The 20,943-nt window shown below is 30.3% G+C and overlaps 2 protein-coding genes across 6 annotated transcripts in view; one reads left to right on the top strand and one right to left on the bottom strand.

Annotated features, from left to right (window-relative positions):
- The window catches only part of LOC122506926 (zinc finger protein 704), a 138,684-nt gene that overhangs the window by 13,240 nt on the left and 104,501 nt on the right, over positions 1-20,943 (bottom strand). For 4 of the 5 annotated variants that reach the window (XM_043619358.1, XM_043619357.1, XM_043619354.1 and 1 more), the window contains one exon: positions 15,784-15,825. The exons of the other annotated variant lie outside the window; for it this stretch is intronic. In XM_043619358.1, coding sequence (XP_043475293.1) covers positions 15,784-15,825 — 42 coding nt within the window. The remainder of the gene's footprint in view (positions 1-15,783; positions 15,826-20,943) is intronic. 5 annotated transcript variants of the gene reach the window in all.
- LOC122506927 lies at positions 56-4,803 on the top strand. The gene is made up of 2 exons (XM_043619360.1): positions 56-305; positions 4,492-4,803. Exons 1-2 carry the CDS (start codon positions 108-110, stop codon positions 4,705-4,707), a joined length of 414 nt encoding a protein of 137 aa, XP_043475295.1. The 5' UTR covers positions 56-107; the 3' UTR covers positions 4,708-4,803.

Consider the following 20,943-nt stretch of genomic DNA (forward strand, 5'->3'; position numbering starts at 1 on the left):
TTCAGAAAAATTTTGATGACTAATTCGAATAATTTTGTTTACAGACACAGAAAAGAGAGAATTAGTGAAAGAAGAACACGAAGAAGGAGAAGAAGGTTCACGAAGAGATGGAGAATATTTTCGATGTATGTAAACATTACAGAATCTTGCACGTAAGTAAATACTGTGCGTGTACCATTCATCGTTCCATTCATCACAAACTTGTCCACAGGTCGATCAGGGTTTCAATGAGGATCCTCTCACGACTTACAAATCACTTGCTAATCGAGGAATGCGGAAAGAAAACAAAATCTCCTCACCGCTCTGTAAGTAAACATATCATCAACATTAAAATTTTCCTCAATTTTAATTCCCCTGACAAAGTGGGAAAAAAAAACTATTTTTTTCACCTATATTCAGTTATTCAGCTGGAAAATTTTTTTAATTTTTAGATATTTTGAAATTCATCAATGAATGACAATTTTTAATCTAATCGACTGAATATTCAGGCAGTAGATTTTTTTAGTCAACTTTTTAATTAACTGAATTTTTGTACTTTGACATCTAATTTTCTGCTCCAGAAAATATTCATTAAACAGAAAATTTCATTTCTACTTTTCATTTCTATTTTTCCAAATAAGAGATCTGTTAAATTAGAAATGCTGCAAAATGAAAATTTTGACAAATGAAAATTTTATTAATTGCAATTTGAAATTAAATTTAATATAAATAAATAAAAATTCCCCTGGGGAAAAAATTCGTCCGGATGAAAATTCGATCAACAGTTTAATTGAATTAGAGCCAAATTCAATGTTTAGAAATCAATTTTTCCTTATAGAAGCAAATGATTTGGAAAATTAAATAAAATTTCGAGGATCCAATCGGAAAATCGAAACCATTTTCCAGAGAACGGTAAATGGCGAGGCGAAAATGGACTTTTTAGAGAAGAAAAAAAAATCTTGCTTCTCTTCGAAGTTGATTAAAGTCATAGAGGTGAGTGGAGAAGTTTAGTTTCGATTTTTAAGGGACGAGTGGAGAAAATTGTGTTGGTATGGCTATAAGGTCGATTGCCAATGCTGTGTGCGTGATGTTGTTGTTATTGTTGTTGTTGTCATCGTCGTGCAGCGGTGGTCAGGCCACGCGTCGTGTGCATCCCCAACTTAGGGATGGGCGATCTCGATTCGATTTTATGTGAATCGATCTTTTACTTTCGATTAATCGATATTTAGTCGATTTTTGAAACTTTCGATTAATCGGGAAAATCGATTCTGTTGAACGATCTTGTCAAACGATTCAAAATAAATTTTCTATATGAACTCTATTCTTATCTCTATGTAGCAAACGTTTTAAATACCTTAGCAGCCAATGATCGATTAGTATAACAGAAAGTAGGAATTTAATTGGCTTTCAATTCTTATTACAACTTACGCATTATACGTCAAGGAAGTCGAACTAAAAGGGCTGTTATTCTTTGAGAACAAGGCCGTTTTCGGCATCGTCATGGATCGTGATCCAGATCACTTTTCCTATGCTGTGATTGGTTACTTTGTGATCCGGATCGCGATCCATGACCATGCCGAAAACAGCCCAAGTAAGTAAAAAAATAGTTAAAATATTAAAGTATGTAACTTAAAATTAATTGAAACTTTAAACATAAAACTAAAACCTATAATATTGTAATATTTATACGATGTATTCCATATATTATTTTAAGAACCTAACCGTCAAGTGAATATAAGGAATATATAAATAGTTTAAAAGCTATAAGAGGTACATTTTATAGCAAATTATTCATATTTTATTAATAAATTATTTAAAAATATTTAATGTTGTAGAAAGTAAAATAATCAATATAATAGTATAAAAAATGGTTTTGCAGAATGATTTTTGTTGATTATTTAAATAAATATTAATCAAAATAAAGAAGCAAAGCACTTTCAGTGCATTTTAAAGACTGAATTTGTTTAATGTTCATTATTTGCAAACAAAATTCCCTGTGATTGAAAAAGAAAGAAATATTTTTCATTGATTATTAATTTATAGAAAAATCGAAATGAATCGATTCTAAAATCGATTTTTTTTTGTCGATTAATCAAAAAAATCGATTTTAAATTTTAGAGATCGATTTTTTAAATCGATTTTTTTTTTTTCGAGATCGCCCATCCCTACCCAACGCGTTCGCCTAGCTCGCATTTCCACTCGGCAACATTGCACCGCGTCTTCCTTGATGCTCTTTCTACACAGTCAACCGGCAACCCTGTGTTTGTTGCTTGTTCAACTCATCCCTTTCGATTCTTGGTATCCGTTCTCCACGATTTCCAACCAACCGGTACACACACCAAACGATATCCCACTTTGCCTTTTTCCATCTTCCTCGACTCTCTCTCTAAACTGTGCTCTGTGTGCGCGCCTTCCGTTTGCTTCTTTGCTATCGAAAATAATCTTCGGAGCTCCATTCGGAGCTTTTGCGATTTTCAATTCTTTTCTCTTCTTCTGGTAAATCCTTCCCTTCTCTTTCTATTCCTCTTCTTTTTCTCCTTCTTTTTCTCCTTCTTTTGGAAAATCCTTCCTCTGGAAAATAAATTGAATTAAGAATTAATTTCTATTCCGAATAGACTGCGAATTTACGAATCAATTTTTTGGTTGCGAAATAATTTTCGGAAAATCCTTCCTCTGGAAAATAAAAATCGACATAAGAATTATAATTTCCATTCGCTCCGAATTTCGGGACCAATTTTGGCTCCGAAAAAATTTCGGAGACAAAATTGGTCCCGAAATTCGGGGGGGGGGGATGGAAAATAGTTCTGGAGATAATTAGAGAATGATGATGATGATTCCTGGTACCAGAGTGTAGAACGTCATGGTGGAGTTTGAGTCGCAACGGTTGGTACACGACCGATAAAAATCGATCGGCCAAAGGCTCTTCCGTCTCACTTGTTGGAGTGGTGAGTCTCTGGTCTTTTCCCTCTTTCTGCTTCTCTCTCTCTAGTTCTCCTTGTTTCTCTCTTGCTTTTTCCCCCCTGTGTTGATGGTCACGATAGGCCTCGGGTGCAGTGGCCTGGGCGTATCGGTGCACAGAACGGCCTTACGCACACTTATTCGCCTCCACGGCGTTGACCTGCCTCTCAGACTCTCTTCTCCAGGTACTCTTTCTCTCTTTTTTCTCTCTGTGTGTGTAAGTGCAGGTCCCAATCTTTTCCCTACAATAAAAAAAAACTCTCGCCCTCTTCTCTCTTCTTTAAATCATCTTTTCGAAAAATAATCGAGAAAATCGAGAAGGAAAACTCAGAAATAACTCAAATTATTTTGTTTCATTCGTCCTTTTTTTCCTTTTTCCCAAAAACAAACTTTTAGTTCAATAAACTATTTTTTTTCTACTTCTGCTTTTTGGAAAAGATTTCCATTTTTTGGAGAGCGAATAATAAATTCAAATCGAGAACTTTGTTCAGGGGAGAATTCGAATTTTGGAATTAAAATTAAAACCGGTTTAGAAGATTTCTTCGCGAGGAATTAAATAATTTTTTCTACAGTAGTAAAAAAAAATAATTTATTTTATTACAACTGCTTTTTGGAAAAGATTCCATTTTTTTGGAAAGCGAATAAATTCAAATCGAGAACTTTGTTTAGGGGACAATTTTAATTTTGGAATTAAAATTAAAATCGGTTTGGAAGATTTCTTCGAGTTGAATTAAATAAGTAATTTTTTTACAGTAGTAAAAAAAAATTGGAAAATTCCTTTGAAGGGATGTAAATAAATTATTTTTCTTTTGCTAAAACTATTTTTTGTAAAAGATTTTTTTGGGGTAGAAATAATTTTAAGTCGAGGACTTTCTTCAGGGGAGAATTCGAATTTTGGAGTTTAAATTCAACCGGTTTGGAAGATGCCTTTCTCGAGGGGAATTAAATAAAAAATCTATTTTTGGAAAAGATTTCCATTCATTTTTTTGGAGAACAAATAACTTCAAATCGAGGATTTCGTTGAGAGAAGAATTTGAATTTTGAAGTTTAAATCCAACCGGTTTGGAGAAGATTCCTTTCTCAAAGGGAATTTCAAAGCAAATGGAAATGAAGATTCGTCAAATTCCAAACTGTGATCAGAAGTTAAAGAATCGAACCAAATTTCTACAAAATCGATCCGTCTGAACAAATCCAGTCTGGAGGATATTTGAAGATAATTGCTAATTCAAAGAAACGAGTTTTTCTGATTTTCGTTAATTTGTGACGAAATTATAAAATCTGTGTTTAGAATTCAGGGTTGTGAGAAAAATTTAATTTTGTTTTTCCTTGATTTCCGGAGAAAATTTTTATAGATCATTGAAATTTTGACGAGAATTTAAAAAAAAATTTTAAACATAATTGAATGTTTGCGAAGAATTTTATTACTTTTGAAAATAATTGAACTTCTCCAATCATTTGTAATTTCTCTAAAATTTTCTAAATCATATCGTATACAATTTACGAACTTTTTGTCTTTTCTGAATTAAATTAAGGACTTTATGGAACTTTTTTCAGAAAAACGGACATTTACGGACTTTTCGAGCCCTAATTTATCCATCGTGTCTGGAGAATATTAATTTGGAGGTAATAACTATTGTTAAAAGGAGTTTTTCACACTTTGGCGATTTTGGGACTGTCATCATCAGACTTGAAGAATTGATTTCCAATTTCCTCGAATCGAATCCGAAGAGTTCTCCTCAGTTTCTACAAAATCTGAAGAATTGGAAATGAGTGAAAAAATGGAAAATGGAAATGAGGATAAGAAGAAGAAGAATTGTAAGTAATTGAAAGTAATTGAAAGTAACTAAGATTTTTCCAGAAATTTGGTAGCAGGATTTGGAAATTAGGATAGTAAGAGAGAAAGAGAGAGAGAGGAAAACAAGGATTCGCTGGATTCGAGACAAAGGCAGGTGGAGAGAGAAGGATCCGAGGCCAACGTTGGAGTTGCCAGAGTCCCTTGCTCCGCCTCGTCCTCATCTTCATCCTGATGCGACGAGACCAAGGTTTCGGGATCTCATCAGCGTGTTTCACATGGCTACGCGGTTCACGGGCATATAGTGCTCGTTTCACTCTCCTCGGGGGTAGGATGAGAGGGAAGGAAGGACAAGAGCATATACATAGAAGCAGCAGCAACAGCGGCAGCAGGAGGAGAGCTCCCCTCTTGGTCCTCTTCCCCTCGACCGGTTGAATGGCGGGGTGGGGGTCGGGGTAACGCCCGGGGAACCAAAACAAACCGGCGTCCATGTGTTGGCGCGTACGCTCGTCGAAGCGTGCAGTGTGGTGAGGGTCGGACGTTGACCCTTCTTAACACACCACTATAACAACTAAGCTCACGCATTACAACCATACTACGGGGTGGGACGAGAAAAATCCATGGGGTTCTCTCTCTCTTTCTCTCTTTTTTTCTCTAGGCGAAAAAAATGCGGAAAAACCCCTTTTCTTCTTCTTCTTCGTTTGAGTCGAAAATTGCGAGTTGCGACAAAGATATCTTGGATACAGATCCAAAAATTGATTCCTTTACTTCCGGCTTTTATTTTACTTCCCTCTTTGTCTTGTTGAATTATTCTCCAAGAGAGACTAGTGCTCTACATATTCATTGAAAATTCTTCTCTTTATATCATCATCGAAATTTATTATTCATAGGAGACTATAAGTCCAACGCACCGGGCAAGATCGATCACTTTCTTAAAATAATCCTATGCTCCTCGAAACGCAACTGCAAAAAGAGATCTTCATTTTAGTAAATTCATTCCTAATTCGGCTCGGGAAAATCAAGACTGCGAGAAAAATTTAATTTTCCTCTTCTCTGATTTTTCCCTCATTTTTTAGATGTAATTTTCCCTTTTTTCCAGAAGCCTCTAAATTAACATAGTTAATAATTAAATTATTCGATTATTTTCCAAAATTTCGATAGAATTCTTGAATAATTCACTTATTTTTAAGAGACTTTTAGAAAATTTCAAATGTTTCAAAATTCACTGAAATCTCTAAAAATCAACATAGTTAATAATTAAATTAGTCGATTATTTTCGAAAATTTCGATAAAATTCTTGAATAATTCAATAATTTTTAGCGAATTTTAGAGAATTTCGATTATTTCAATAAGTTCCAATTATTTGTTTCGTGGAAATTCAAATTATCTTTGGAAAGAAAATAGAATTTAAAAAATTTTTAATTTAAATTAAAAAATTTTTAAAAAGTAGCTATTTTGTAAAATTTTAATTATTTCAAAAAATTTCAAAATTATTATTGTTTCATGAAAATTCAATTATCTTTAGAATGAAAATGGAATTAAAATATTTTAAAAAACCTAATTTTTCAGAATTTAAAAAAAAACTTTTCAAAATTTCATTATTTAGAAGACAAATTTTTAATTTAAATTTTTTTTAAATTTTTTAATTATTAAAAATTGTAATTGTGACTGTTTTGCAATTAAATTATTTGTGTTACAATTGAATTAAATTGAATTGAATTATAACTGTAAAAACAAAATTAATTATTCACCGTTTATTAAATTAAAATTAGATTTTTTTAAATCTAATGAAATTATTTAACGAATTTAATTATTTTATAGTATAAAATTGTAGAAAATTTCAATTAATTTGATACATATTTCATAAAATTGTTTTTAAAATTCAAGTATCTTCAAAAAATTGAATTTTCATCGAAATACAATTTTTTCTGAATTTTAAATAATATTATGTAAAATTGGGATAATTTTTTAAATAATTATTGAATTTTTACTATTTTTAATCTCTTTACGATTGAAATTTTCAGCAATTTTAATTTGAAACCTTCTGAAATTTAATGATTTTTGAAACTTTTCTCAACATAAAATCAGGAAACTTTTCACAGAAAATACTGTAAAAATGGAAAAAAAATTCTGAAATTGAAATTTTAAATTACAATAAATTATTTCTCTAATGAAAATTAAAGAAGAGAAATTTTTCCAGACAAAACAAAGTCCTTCAAAAGTAACTAGAGAAAAAAAGGTTTCAATTAAAAGTAAAATTCGAAAATTATTTTCCGAAATTAGAATTTTAGCTTTAAAATTACAAAATTAGTTTCCGAATTTAGAATTTCACCAATACAATCACTAAAAACGAAACTAAAAAAAAATTTCTCCCAGCGAAGCAAAGTAGAGAGAAAATTGATCTCGAATCAGAATCGGCAATTGTCATCAATTGATCAACAATTACAGCCCCACTGTAATTGAAAGTCCATACATTCATTTCTCTCGACCAACTCGAAAATCCACGCGCAGACATAAATTGAATTTTAAAGTGGAATTTCCCAGCACTTAGGGGGGAAAATTTCGTCTAACACTCCAGGGGGTAAGACTGGGATTTTTGAATTTCAGAGAAAAATGTCCAAGTGGGATATTGAGGGAAGTTTTTTTTTATTTTTTTTTTTTTTAGAGCGAGAGGAAGAAAATTTCTTTAAACGATCTTCTCAACGTTCCTTTTTTTCGAGGGGAGAGGAAGAAGAGTTCATTCCTTCCAATCTGGCAACTTGGTAGCTGCTCCATAACGCTTGTGACGAGATCATCTTCCCTCAGGAGGAACGACAAAGCCTCGTATCCTTATCGAGGCGAGTCTCGGTTCTTTATATTCTCCAGACGATGATAATGGCGAAACTAAATTCCCCCCTTGTAGCTCGAAATTGTCGAAAGGAATAGAATATTCGAGATTTCTAGTTTAAATGGATTTGAGAATATTTTCCAAATCAGAGTTTCGTTTTTCGTTTCCTTCTTTTTGCATTTTTTGTCTGATATTAGAATTTTCATTTTTGGGGAAAATTCCTTTTTTCCTTCTAGAAAAAAATTATTTTTTTTCCTGATCCTATTCGAATTTTCCTTTTTGTACCTTTTTTTAAAAAAAATTTCAGGAAAATTTTCCCCCCAAGAGAAAGAAGCAAATAATTTGATAACAGAAATCGTAGAATTTTTTCAACATGGAGAATAAATGCGGCAATTGAAATTGAATTAAACTCGTGAAAGACTTGATGGCAACGTTTATAAAATAAATTTTTTTTTCAAAACCACCGAGTTTGCAATCTCGCTTTGTCTTTGCAAGAAGTTCCGTTACAGATAATCATACGTTGAGAGTATGCACTCAGGATTAACGACCTTGCAAGTAAGATAAGAAGCCTCCAGGTTTAAATTTCCTATCGATAAAGAAAAAACAATGTTCTTCGAATTGATAATTCGAAAAGACTTTTCCTCGTTAATATACACTCAGGGTTGCCCCACGCTTTTACTCATTTCAAATTCCCTACGACTTTTCCCTTAAAAACGGAATTTTTCCAGGTTTTTAGAACTACATTAGTAGTTTTTTAAATTGAATTCTTTCGTGAAATTTGTTTTTTTGAAAATAATTGAATTTTTGCAAACTGTATTTGTCTCGACAGTAAAAAATATTATTATATCAATAATTTGCTACTTTTTTTTATGAAGAATTTTCTCCTTCACGAAACTGAAAAATGTCGGCGAAAATGGAAATTTTCGCCTACATTTTTCAGTTTTGTGAAGGAGAAAATTCACATTTAGAATATCGAATGAAAGAAGAGGACGAAGTGAGGTTTTTTAAAAGTGCCTTTGACTTAAGCTCGTGCAGTGCGAACATGGGTTAAAGTGCTTTTTTTCAGTATATACACTGTAGGGCTCTCGGGTCGGTTGCCGCGGCGACGACGTCGTCGACGAGGACGCTCGATCGAAAATATCGGGGGTAAAATACATCGAGATACATTTCATTCCCTCTCTTTTTCACTATGGGATTTTCTTTTTACAGAATTCTTTCCAATTTTCGCAACACGCGAAGCAGGAGAAAATTAAAGAACAAAAAAATGAAGAAAATCGAGGAAAATCGGAGAAGAATAAAAAAGGAAAATCGGAAAAGGAAAAAAAGGAAAATCCGAGAAGGAAAAAAAAGGAAAATCGGAGAAGGAAAAAAAAGGAAAACGAAAAAAAAATAGAGAAGTAAAAAAGAAGAGAAGGGAAAAGAAGAAGAAGAAGAGGAGGAAAAAAGGAAAAGGAGAAAAGAGAAGAAAGGGAAAAAGAAGAAGAGGAATTTCTCTCAACTGGAAAAAAAGTGAATTGGAAGATCCCTTTCCTTCTCATGAGGGACGCGTTCAAAACCTGGAAAAGACCCATCCTGCTACTGTGGCGTAGTGACTCATTCGCGATCATTGCCCCCTCTCGCCTCTCTTCATCGCTCTCTATCTCTTTTTCCCCCCTTGCCCCGCCAACTCGCCGAGCTGCTCTTACACTCGTTCGGGACGATTCTCTTGTGTCGTCGACCCCTGGAAATTGCGCCGAATCCCGCATTCCCTATACACCAACGGCGTCCCTACAAACACACGATGCAACAGCGTCACTCACAAACTTGGCTGACAACTCGATTTTCAAGGACCCTAAAACTTCGATACGTTTCCTGGCACAAAAAAAAGAGAATAACGGAAATGATCCTTTCTTCCTGACACAAAAATTCAATTTTTCTTTCTGTCCTCAAAATTTCAAAGGGGAATTAAATTTCCAATTGTCAGAATTCGTTGGACAAATTTTTTTGTTAACAAGGAGAAGACACTTTTCCTCTGTATTAAGGTATTTGTCGCGCAACTGGTCACTCTCAAAAGTTTGTATCTGTTAACTGTACTTATGAAACGATTATGAATGCGAGTTTCCGAAAAACTTTTGCGGACGTACAGTTTGACACACAGATGTTCTCAATGTATATTCATAACCTCTCGCATGAAAAACGATCGTGGCAACGTCGCAAGTTTGGCGTATGGCCGTCTTTAAAATTTCGCGCCAAAAGTAGCAGACGAGCTGTAGTATTTAACAAGCGCTATTGCCACGTTTACGAATTCACCTGTCATTTACAATAAATGTTAAAATAAATTTTCAAGTTTGATGTTAAATATCTTTTAAACAAGACGGTGAAAAATTTTCATTTTTTTTATAAAAGTTCATTTTGGTTCAATAAATAAAACTTTAGTTTTTCTAAAAAATCTGTCGATTAGTATAAGTGCAAAAATTAAAAATCTGTGGTTTTCATATGGTTTTCCTATACCGTACATGTTAAAAATCGAAACTTTGATTTCATTTTTTGAGACTTACAGACGGTCAATTTTATTTTAATAGGCCTTATTTTGTAGATAAATATCCAAAGAATAATTATGTGAAATTTAAAAAAAAACTGTCGAAAACGAATTTACGCGACAAATACCTTAATAAGGAAAAGTCTTTCTTGGAAAACCTGGAAATGTCAGGGAATTTTATAAACCTTGAAAAAACCTGTAAAAGTCAGGGAATTTTGATCGAAATCCTGGAAAATTATTGTTTTCTATTGTGCTTATTTTTGAAATCTAATTTTTCTCAAATATTTCAAAATTAATTCAATTATTTTCATCAATAAAATCAAATTTTTACAGGGATTCAATTATTTTCATAAATAATTAAATTACTCACGAGAATTCAATTATTTTTAAATTATTGATAGAAATTCAATTATTTTTAAAAATTTAATAAAATTCTTGTCAAAAATTCAATTATTCTGAAAAACAAAATAAAATTTTTTAATTTCTTGTCAAAATTTTTAATTATTTTCAAAAAAGTTTCACGATAGAATTCAATTTTTTTTCTTAATTCGTTATAAAATTTTTCAAAAGAATTTTCAAGAATTGTTATAAATTTTAATACTTAAATGTTTAATTTCAATTATAAACAATTTCTTTCAAATGTATAAAACAATCATTTTATAAACTTGAGAGAAATTTTTCATAAAATTCAATTATTTTTATGATTTTTAATTAAAATTTTTAAAGAAATTTAATTTCTATTTAGTAATTAATTTAATTTCTACTTCTTCGTAGAATTTGAGGATTAAAGAGTGAATTTGAGTAAATTTGAGGATTTAAGAGTGAATTTCAAGTAATTTTGAGAGTAAATGGTTTTGGTTTTTGAGGGGATTTGAGAATTTGAAAATGGATTTGTGAGTGGATTCGAGAATAAATCTACCGAAAAAGAATGCAGAGCCTTAACCGCGAAAAGAGTGGGTGTAGGGGGTGGATGAAGAAGAGAGGGGAGGGTGATTGCACGCGAGGGAAGAAGACAAACTTGGCGCAAGCGCTTCGACGTTGTTTACGTCGCCATTAGAGAGGCTTGTGTTTTGAAAACCGGCAAAACGCTTGGAGGTAACCCGTTACTTCATGGATTAGTACTTCACATACCCCAGAGGATTATACTCTTCTTCTTTAATTAATTTATTGGAATTTATTTATTGAAATTAATACCTGCCCTCTAAGCTTCGAAAGATTCATAAATTCTCCCTCTCTCAAGAAAACATTTTAAAGATCATTTTAAAGAATTCTTTTTCGAAAATCATCATTTTCTTCAGGAATTTAATCACTTTTCTCTAATTCTCTTCTAGATTGAAAGGAGAAATTTTCTATCCAAAGAGAAATAGAATAAAAAGAAGAAAATAATAAACGAAAAGAGAAAATTAAAGAAGAGAATATAAAAGGAAAGAGAAATCAAAATTTTCCCCAAAAAGAAAATATGGAAGTATAGAACAAAAATGAAAAAGATGAAAATTTTCTCATCGATACTCGATTGCTTTTTTTCTTTCTTCGAGGAGAATTTTTCTTCTTTTTTTTAGAAATAATTACTGATTTTATGTATTAAAGGTGGAGGCGAATGAAAAATTGAGATTATACGTCATTTAATTTGGAAAGGTGGAAGTCGGAAATAGGCTCGAAAGTGAAAACCACTTTAATGCAACTTAACACTTGAGATATTTGATGGCAGTGTTTAATCGTTTAACGATTTAGAAAGCATGAAAAGAAAGTGATCCATAACTGCGCGAATTGACGGAATTGATATGTAGAAGAAAGCTGAGTAGATTTTTTTCCTCTTTTTCTTATATTATATTTACTATTTGGTGTTGGGAAAATTCTCCCAAAAAAAAAATATTTGCTAATTTATCCGAATAATTTTCCAGTTAAAGAAATATTTACAAATTCGGCCGAATAATTTTCAAGTCAATGAAATATTTACGAATTTAGCTGAACAATTTTTCAGCCAAAGAAATATTTACAAATTCGACTGAATAATTTTTCTGTCAAAGAAATATTTAAAAATTCGACTGAATAATTTTTCTATCAAAGAAATATTTACAAATTCGGCTGAATAGAAATTTCGTTAAATATAAATTAGGTAAATAGAGATTTTAAAGAGAAATTCGGATGAAGAAAAATTCGCCTGAATGAAAATTCAAGAAAATGTAAATTCGCTTTAAAGAAAAATTCCAGGAATTCAGAATTCGGTTTGATAAAAATTCTAGTAGACAAAAAATCCATAGAATTAGATTTCGATTGGATGAAAATTCTAATAAATAAAAATTGATAAAAATTCCCTAGAATCAGAATTCGATGGTACAAAAATTCTATTCAATAAAAAATCCATAGAATTAGATTTCGATTAAATAAAAATTCTATTTGACAAAAATTTTCTAGATTCAGAATTCGATTGGATGGAAATTCTATTTGATAAAATTTCTCTATAATTAGAATTCGACTAGATGAAAATTTTCTTTAAATAAAAATTCGTATAAAACGAGAATTCGATGGTATAAAAATTCTATTTGACAAAAATTTACTAGATTTAGAATTCGACTCGATGAAAAATCTATTTGACACAAATTTTCTACATTTTTAATTTTTAATTTTCTTAATTAAAAATTTTCTAGATTCAGAATTCGATTAGATGAAAATTCTATTTGATAAAATTTCTCAGGAATTAGAATTCGACTCGATGAAAATTCTCTTTAATTAAAAATTCGAATAAAACGAGAATTCGATGGTATAAAAATTCTTTTAGATAAAAATCCATAGAATTAGATTTCGATTAGACGAAGATTCTATTTGACAAAAATTTTTTAGATTTAGAATTCGATTGGATGAAAATTCTTTTAAATAACAATTTTCTAGATTCAGAATTCGATTAGATGAAACTTCTCCTAAATAAATATTTTCCACATTCTTGTTTATTCGATTTGGCGAAATTCTCGAGCAATTTTTGTACTTTTTTTTTTGAATAAGAAGAAGAAGAAGATGAAGCGGAATAAATGAGCTTCTAGCTGAAAGTGGTCGAAATATTTGCCAGTGCAACGAACAGGTACATGATGGCAAATGCAAGTTGCGCTAATTTTAACTCATTACCGTTGTGAGAATCGCGTATCTCGTCAGTGGGTCAGGGTTAATGTCGTCATCGACCTTAGAAGGATTCACTCTTGGCGATGTACCCAAATGAATGCTCCACACGTTCGTCGTTCGTCAAATGGAGAACAAAATATTGACCAAGGCTCCTTTTCCTTAGCAAATAGATAGATGTCTTTCTGTTTTATAAATGTGTCACGTCAAGCTCTCAAGTATCATCAACCACACTCTCCTCTCTCTCTTAAATCTCCAATACAATCGTACAATCTCGAAGCCGATAAATATTCCTTCTTTAAAGTGACAAATTCAGTTTCTTTTCTTCTTCGAAATAATTGCAAAGAATCAAGATAATATCGAAACCTAAAACAATACTTAAAAGAAATTTATTTTTTTTTCTATTAATTTGTAAATATCGAAAGAATAAAACAAAAAAATAGAAAACAAAAAGAGGGTGAAAAAAGGAAAAGGAGGAGAAATGGTGAATTTTCTCACGTTTGGAAGATTGCAAAAATTGAGAAGATGCGTAAATTAGTTTCCACCAGGGGAAATATAATGAGGTTCATGGTTGGGAGCTAATGAATATTGTGGGTTGTTTTTACAATGGAGAGTGACGAATTGAATCGTATACCGTAAGAGTTGAAACATATTTAATGTTCTCGTTTCTTTTGCTTCTTTTCCTTTTTTTTATTACAAATAACACACGCAATGTGTGCGCGCGTTCATCTAACAGCACTTTACTAGAAGCTGAAGAGCGAGATTATTGCCGTTAAAAGAAGAAGACTTTCGGAGAATTCAACTTCTCACTCGCTATCTCAAGTCCGGTTTAAACTCTCGCAGCAAACATTGAAATTGCTTTCATTAAAAGCCTCAACAAAGTATAAACAAAGAGACTTTAGATTCGAGAACACTTTTTTTGTCCTCCGGATTATATTCGTACGAATTTCTCTCAAATTTCGACAAAATTTTATTCGAATCTAAGCAGTAAAAGCAGGACTCTGTTAAGAACATATTCGAAAATATTCTGAATATAAAGAGAAAAGAGGGAAAGAATCAAAATTCTAATTTTGAAAATCAAGAAAAGTAGGAAATCAAACTTTGACTGCGGCAAAGAAGCTGAAATTTCCGACGAGAGTGGAATTTCTCAACATCCTCCTTTTTATCTTGTGACGAATCCGGAGAGAAGGAAAACAATTTGCCACGGGACTGCGGCGACAAGTAGAAACTTGTGTTTCGCGGGTTCGTGCGTGTACCGTTGCAAGAATTACGCCCACTCTCTCCTTTTGTGTTCTACTATACTGGATTATTGTCAAGCATAGGCGTGGAAATAAGGAGAATTCTAATTTTGAAAAAGAGGAGGAGGCGAGAAAAAAGAGAAAAAATAAAAGAAGAGGGGAAAAAAGAGAAAAAAAAGAAAAAATAAAAGATTAATGCAATAAAATGGCAATCGATTGAAAAGAACTCGGAGAACAGTTCTTCGCATGATTGTTTCTTTAAATTTTAATTTTCCCGATCCGTTTGTCATAATATTTCCTGTTTCATAAAGCCAGTCGCGATACGATATATGCAAGTTTAAGAGGATAAAATATCAGAACTTAATATGCTCAATGCATGAAGAAACTTTATGAATAAATCAAACCACTAGCGTATCACAACAAAAAGCGAGTAAAAACAAAGTTTGAGAGCAAACTGTATCGAAATAATGCTGGGAAAATTTGAGCTCGAAAAGGAGCCGAAATGGAAACTAACAAACTAACGAATTAACGAATTAACGAACAAAAAAACGAAAGAACTAAAAAAAGAAAGAAGGAAAAAACTAAAGAAAAAAAGAACGAAAGAATTAAAGAACTAAAAAACTAAAGAATTAACAAACTAAAGAATTAAATTAACTAAAAAACTAAAGAACTAACGAACTAATGAACGAAAGAACTAAAGAAGAAAAGAACGAAAGAATTAAAGAAAAAAGGAACTAAAGAACTAAAAAACTGAAGAACTAAAGAATTAACGAACTAAAGAACTAAGGAACTAATTACTAGACTAATTAACAAAATCCATCAAACGACATTGAACAATAAAATCGAGATCGAAGAAAGGAAACATTAACACGGGCAGCGAGCCAGTATTTTTCTCTCGTCGATGACGCACAAAAACAAAAATATTTGACGCTCTTTCGTTATCGGACTTCTGCTTCTCCTTCTTTTTTTTTTTATTTTTTTTCGTTATAATGTCGTGAGACATTGATTATCACCAAAAAATGACCGGCGTGTCGTCTTTCGACCCTGTATCCATCGACCGAGGAGGATAAAAGTTCAACGTCCACGCCAAGGCCAAGTCGACTGCATTGTTTGCCGGTAAAAATGAATTTTTGACAAGATTGTTTTTTCGGTCTTTTGTCGCCGGCTAGAGATAATTTTTTCCCCCTCGAATCTTTTCATCTGCGTGCACATTTCTTTCTCTTTCTTCTCAACAAAAATACTCAACGTCACATGTTGCTAATTGAGAAAATTTTTTTCACAACATCATTAAATATTTTCCAAGGTGTGAATAATTGTAGTTTTCTATAATCGTAGAATTAGATTGAATTTTAAAACTCACTGTCTTTCCATATTGTTCCAATAAAATATTCCAGGGACGTACCTGTGAAAAGAAAAGAAAACTTTTGTTAGTTGACAGGAAACAAAATATTAATTGGAATAGTATTAAAAATAGAGAAACTATTTTTGTTTGAAATATTAAAATTTTATTTTCAAATTTCAAAATTTAAATTTATATTTAAATTTAAATTAGAAATAAAAATAAATAGAGATAAAATAAATTTAAATTCTACTGTTTCTGACCATTTCTGAAAATCGAGCAGTTCAAGAAGTTGATAAAATTAGAATGTGTGCTGTATGTGTGTGACCGCAGGAGATGGAATTTTTTTATTTTTTTTTTTGTCAACATTAGAAATGCATATGAGAAATGAAACGTTAGGCAATTGACCAACATAAGAGGCACACACAAAATGATATATCTGATTAAACCGATTCGAAACCGGATTAAGCCCGGGTGCAGGGAAAAGGAGATAAGATCATCAGCCTTGACGATGACGTCGAAACGAACGTGATCCAATCGCTCAATATCTCCCTCTACTTCCGTCCAAGGCTGGATAATTGACTTGACAACTGACATGGCGTCGTATCATTTACTCCCTTCCTTCGATCGATACTCCTTTCATTTTCGTTTTCCCAAAAAAAAAACTTTTCTCGTTTCTTAAATCCTCTCTTCTCAAAGCTTTTCAATTTTCAACATTCCAATTATCTTTCTTTCCGAATTTCTCTCTCTTTTCTCCTTCTTTCGAATTTCTCTCTGGAAATTTTCTTCTAAAAATGAAAAAAAAATTATTTACAAATTAAAAATTGAAAATTAAAAATTAAAAATTAAAAATTAAAAATTAAAAATTAAAAATTAAAAATTAAAAATTAAAAATGACAAATTGACAAAAAATCAAAAATCAAATGCGACCGAATTTGACCGAATCGAGAATTCACGGTATGTTTGCGAATAAGAAACACGAGTTGTGATTCATTTGCGACGAGAACTGATGCGTCAGTTTAAAAAAGAAAAAAAAAAGAAAAGAATCGACGACAGTGAGAGGTCGGTCACCTTCTAGTTTTGATTCTTGAGTTTAAGGACCCGCGGCAAGTCATTATCCTTTGGACATTCAATAAAAAAAAGGCCAGACAGTTCGGCGAACGGAACGAGAATTAGTCTATTGACCGTTGAATTTGCCAAATATACAAAACGAAGGAATCTCCTTTAAGTCAAGGTCGAGTGCTCGCCAAAAATTTTCGAATCCTTGAGAAAAAAGTTCAAAATTCAAAAGAAATATATGAGAATATATAATATATATATATTTATATTTAAAACTAATTTTTATCAATAATTAATAAAAAAAAATATATTTTTTTATTAATCGATTTTTTTTAGTAATAATTAAATATATTTTTTTATCAATTAATTTTTATTAATAATGAAATGTATATTTTTTATCAATTAATTTTGATAACTAAATATTCATTTTTTTTATCAATTTTTTCATATTTCATATTTTTTTTTTATTAATTGATTTATATTATTATTTTATTAATTTCTTCAGGAATGCCATAAAAATTTTTCTTCTGTTTCTCCTGATTTCCTGACTAAATTTCGACTTTTTCCCTGACTCCAATAAAAAAAATCATGAGGAGTTCAATTATTTAAAAAAAGATAATTTTTTTTAAGCAAAAATTTGATTTTAAACTTTAAAATTGTCTACTTGTTTTAAAATTAAAAGTAAATACTGTGGTTAACTTTCCTCGATTATTTTCAAAAATTTAAATATAAAGAATTTTGGAGAAGTTCAATTATCTTCAAAAATTTCAATTATTTTTAATAGAATTTTAGAAAACTTCAATTATTTTAGAAAATTTCAATTATTTTTAATAGAAATTTAGAAAAGTTCAATTATTTTAGAAAATTTCAATTATTTTCAATAGAATTTTAGAAAAGTTCAATTATTTTCATCAATTTTCAATTATTACAACAATTTTCAATTACTTGTTTATAAACATTGAATTATATTTAAAAAATGGAATTGAAATCTGTAATGAAATTTTTTAACAAATTAAATTATTTTCAATTCAATTTCACGAAACCTTAATTAACTTATTATAAATAACTCTTTATTAAAATATTTTAAAAATCCATTTAAAATTCAATTCAATTATTTACTAATCATTAAATTAAAATTCTTTGAAAATTCTTTTTTATGTAATTAAACTCTTTGGCAAATTTAATTATTTTTAATTCAATTTTCCAAAATTTCTACATTAATTTGACAGTTCCTTAATAATTTTTTTAAATTCAAGTATTTGAAAGAAAATTATAAAAAAAATTTCTCCCAAACTTAGTTTTTTCAAAATTTTAATTAAAATTATCTAAAACTTAAATAATTTATTTGAGTCAATTAAATACTTAATTGAATCAAAATAATATTTATTTGAGTCAATTAAATATTTACCTGTTTCAAATAATATTTATTGAAGTCAATTAAATGGTATTTGCTTCAAATACTGCAATTATTGGTTCAAATACAATTTAATTGATTCCAATAAATATTATTCGTTTCAAGTAAATATTTAATTGATAATAGTCAATTAATCGGTTATTTGAATCAAATACATTTTTTTCAGTGCAGTAAACAAAATTAAAGAGCTAAGAAGCAAAAAATTTTTCCCTTTTCTTGGGGGTGAAAAATTAATTATTTTTCAAACGACTGACACTTTTTTTAAATATAAATTATTTAAAAATGAGAAAAGTAGATAAATTAATTGCTTATTGTTTTGGCAACGAATGAGGAGAGCACGGCCCTGGATATAAAGCCCGGGCAAAGTAGCTGTGAAGAAGGGGTACCAAGACTTGGCTTGAAGGATAACGTTACCCTAGGGCAGGCCTATATTCCTCTCTCTCTCTCATCTCTCTCTCTCTTCTTTCTCTCCCTCTTTCTCTCTTTCTTTCTCATTTCCTCCCTCGCTTTCTCTTCCTCTGAACGGTGTCTCTCTTTCTCGCTCGCGACTTATCTCCCTCTTTCTCTCTCGCAATGTGGTGCGCAAATTACCCGATACACTCGACAGCTGCTGCAGAGTGCGAATCAGCTGGTCTCTGTTTGCGTGCGTATTTTTTTCCTTTCCTCCACAATGACAAATGAAACATTATCCCCTATCTAAAACGAAAAAAATACAGCAAGAAACTTGATTAAATTATCAACGATCCGAGTAGTTAAATATTATTAAAACACCACAATGTTTACTCAATTCATTCATTTCTCTCAGGTGGAATTAAAAAAAAAAATCGATTTTTCTTTTTTGTTGAAAGTAGACAATATTTTCGTCAATCTCCGAAAAGGGATTTTTTTTCATGACTAATTAGAAAAAAGCGTGGCAAAATGACTCACATTTAAACAAACAAGAGAACATTAAATTAAAGCCTGATTAATTCAGATGTTTAATTGCTTTTCGTATATATATATGTACAGCTTGTAATTTCGAATAAATGAATCTAATTAGTGATTTTACGATAATTTTATAATTTGCCTGTGCGAATTTAATTGTTCGTCTCGCTGAGTTTTCAGTCTAGAAAGAAGAAGGCCATCAATATTGATTCATTGTCGGATAATAATTATTCCTCACTTGGAATATAATTCTATTGTGAATCTTGGCTCTGTGTGTATATATAAAATATATATATACATATAAAATATTCAACAGGTGTTACATCGTAAAATACTTTATGTAGAACGCTAGTTTACAGATCTGGGTTAAAATTTTACGTCTCCACAAAAAGTTTGTTTGCCAACAATAAATTTCTGTCGAATATTCGAAAAATCTGAATAACGAGCAGAAAAAAAATGAATTGAGGGAAATTATTGTTTTTTTAAATTTCTTTTTTAAAGCTTTGTAGAAAAAAAAATTCATTGCGAAAAAGTAGAAGTTCAAAGTTATTTCGAATTTTAAATTAATTTTTCAAAATAAATTACGGTCGAGTATAAATAATAATTAAGGGAAAATATAAATTATAATTAGAGCGAAATATAAATTAAAGTATTGAAATTGAAATTTAATAATTCAAAAATTAAATATGCAATAATCTGCGATTTAAATATTAAATATAATAATAACTGAGGAATAAAAATTATTTTCATTAATTTATCGAAATATTGAAGTATTAAAAAATGGAAATATTGAAATATTAAAATCAGAATTAAATTATTGAAATATTAAAATATTAAAACTAGAATTGAAATATTTAAAAATTGGAAAATTGAAATATTGAAATAAGAATTCAAAATTTTTAAAGTACAAAATTTCCAACGATCGAGAATGAAAAATGATGAAATTTTAATTGAGGGAACAAAAAAATGGAATGAAATCGACATTTATAAAAGAAACTTTTTTTTTCTCTCGAAGGCAGACGCATCATCGAACCTTTTTCGGTGCAACTTCGACCTTGTCAATGGTGCGCGCACGTAATAAGAAGAAAATCGAGACGAGTTTATAAAATTTCTCTGCCAAAAAAATAATTTGAGAAAGTTTAAAGAAAAAATTTGTGTCGATAAGCAATCGGCGAAAATTTTTGGATTTGAAACGTAAAAAATTTTAAATAGAGAAGAAAAAATTGCGCAAATATTAATTAAAATCCAATGTTGAAATAAAACAGTTGCTGCATAAAAGCATTCAAATTAATCCTGTTCAAGGATTTATTACGATTACAATAGAGGACAAATTATTTTTTTCCCTAGTTTTTCCATTTATGGAGAATTCAAGATTTCTTAAGGGACAAACGATATAATTGGATAACAATTAGTATGAAAAAAATAGTTTATTTCTTATTTTCGGGAAATAACTATTTTTTCCTTCTTTTCTCTTTTCTCTATCGGAAATTCGAAATATTCGAGAAAACAATTTTAATAAAATTCTTAGCAAAATTTTAATTAGGTATTTTTAACATTTTTTAAAAAAAATTTCTTTAAAATGTCAATTATTTTTATAAATAATAAACTTCTTCTCCAAAATGCAATTATTTAAAAAAATGTTAATAAAATTCTTGTCAAAATTTCAATTATCTTTATATAAATAATAAAATTCATCCTAGAAATTCAATTATTTTCAAAAGTAATAAAATTCTTCGCAGAAATTCAATTATTTTCAAAAATTTTTTTAAATTTCTCGTCAAAAT

Source organism: Leptopilina heterotoma, unplaced genomic scaffold (assembly GCF_015476425.1).
Source record: "Leptopilina heterotoma isolate Lh14 unplaced genomic scaffold, ASM1547642v1 Lhet_44, whole genome shotgun sequence".
In the NCBI taxonomy this organism is placed as follows: domain Eukaryota; kingdom Metazoa; phylum Arthropoda; class Insecta; order Hymenoptera; family Figitidae; genus Leptopilina; species Leptopilina heterotoma.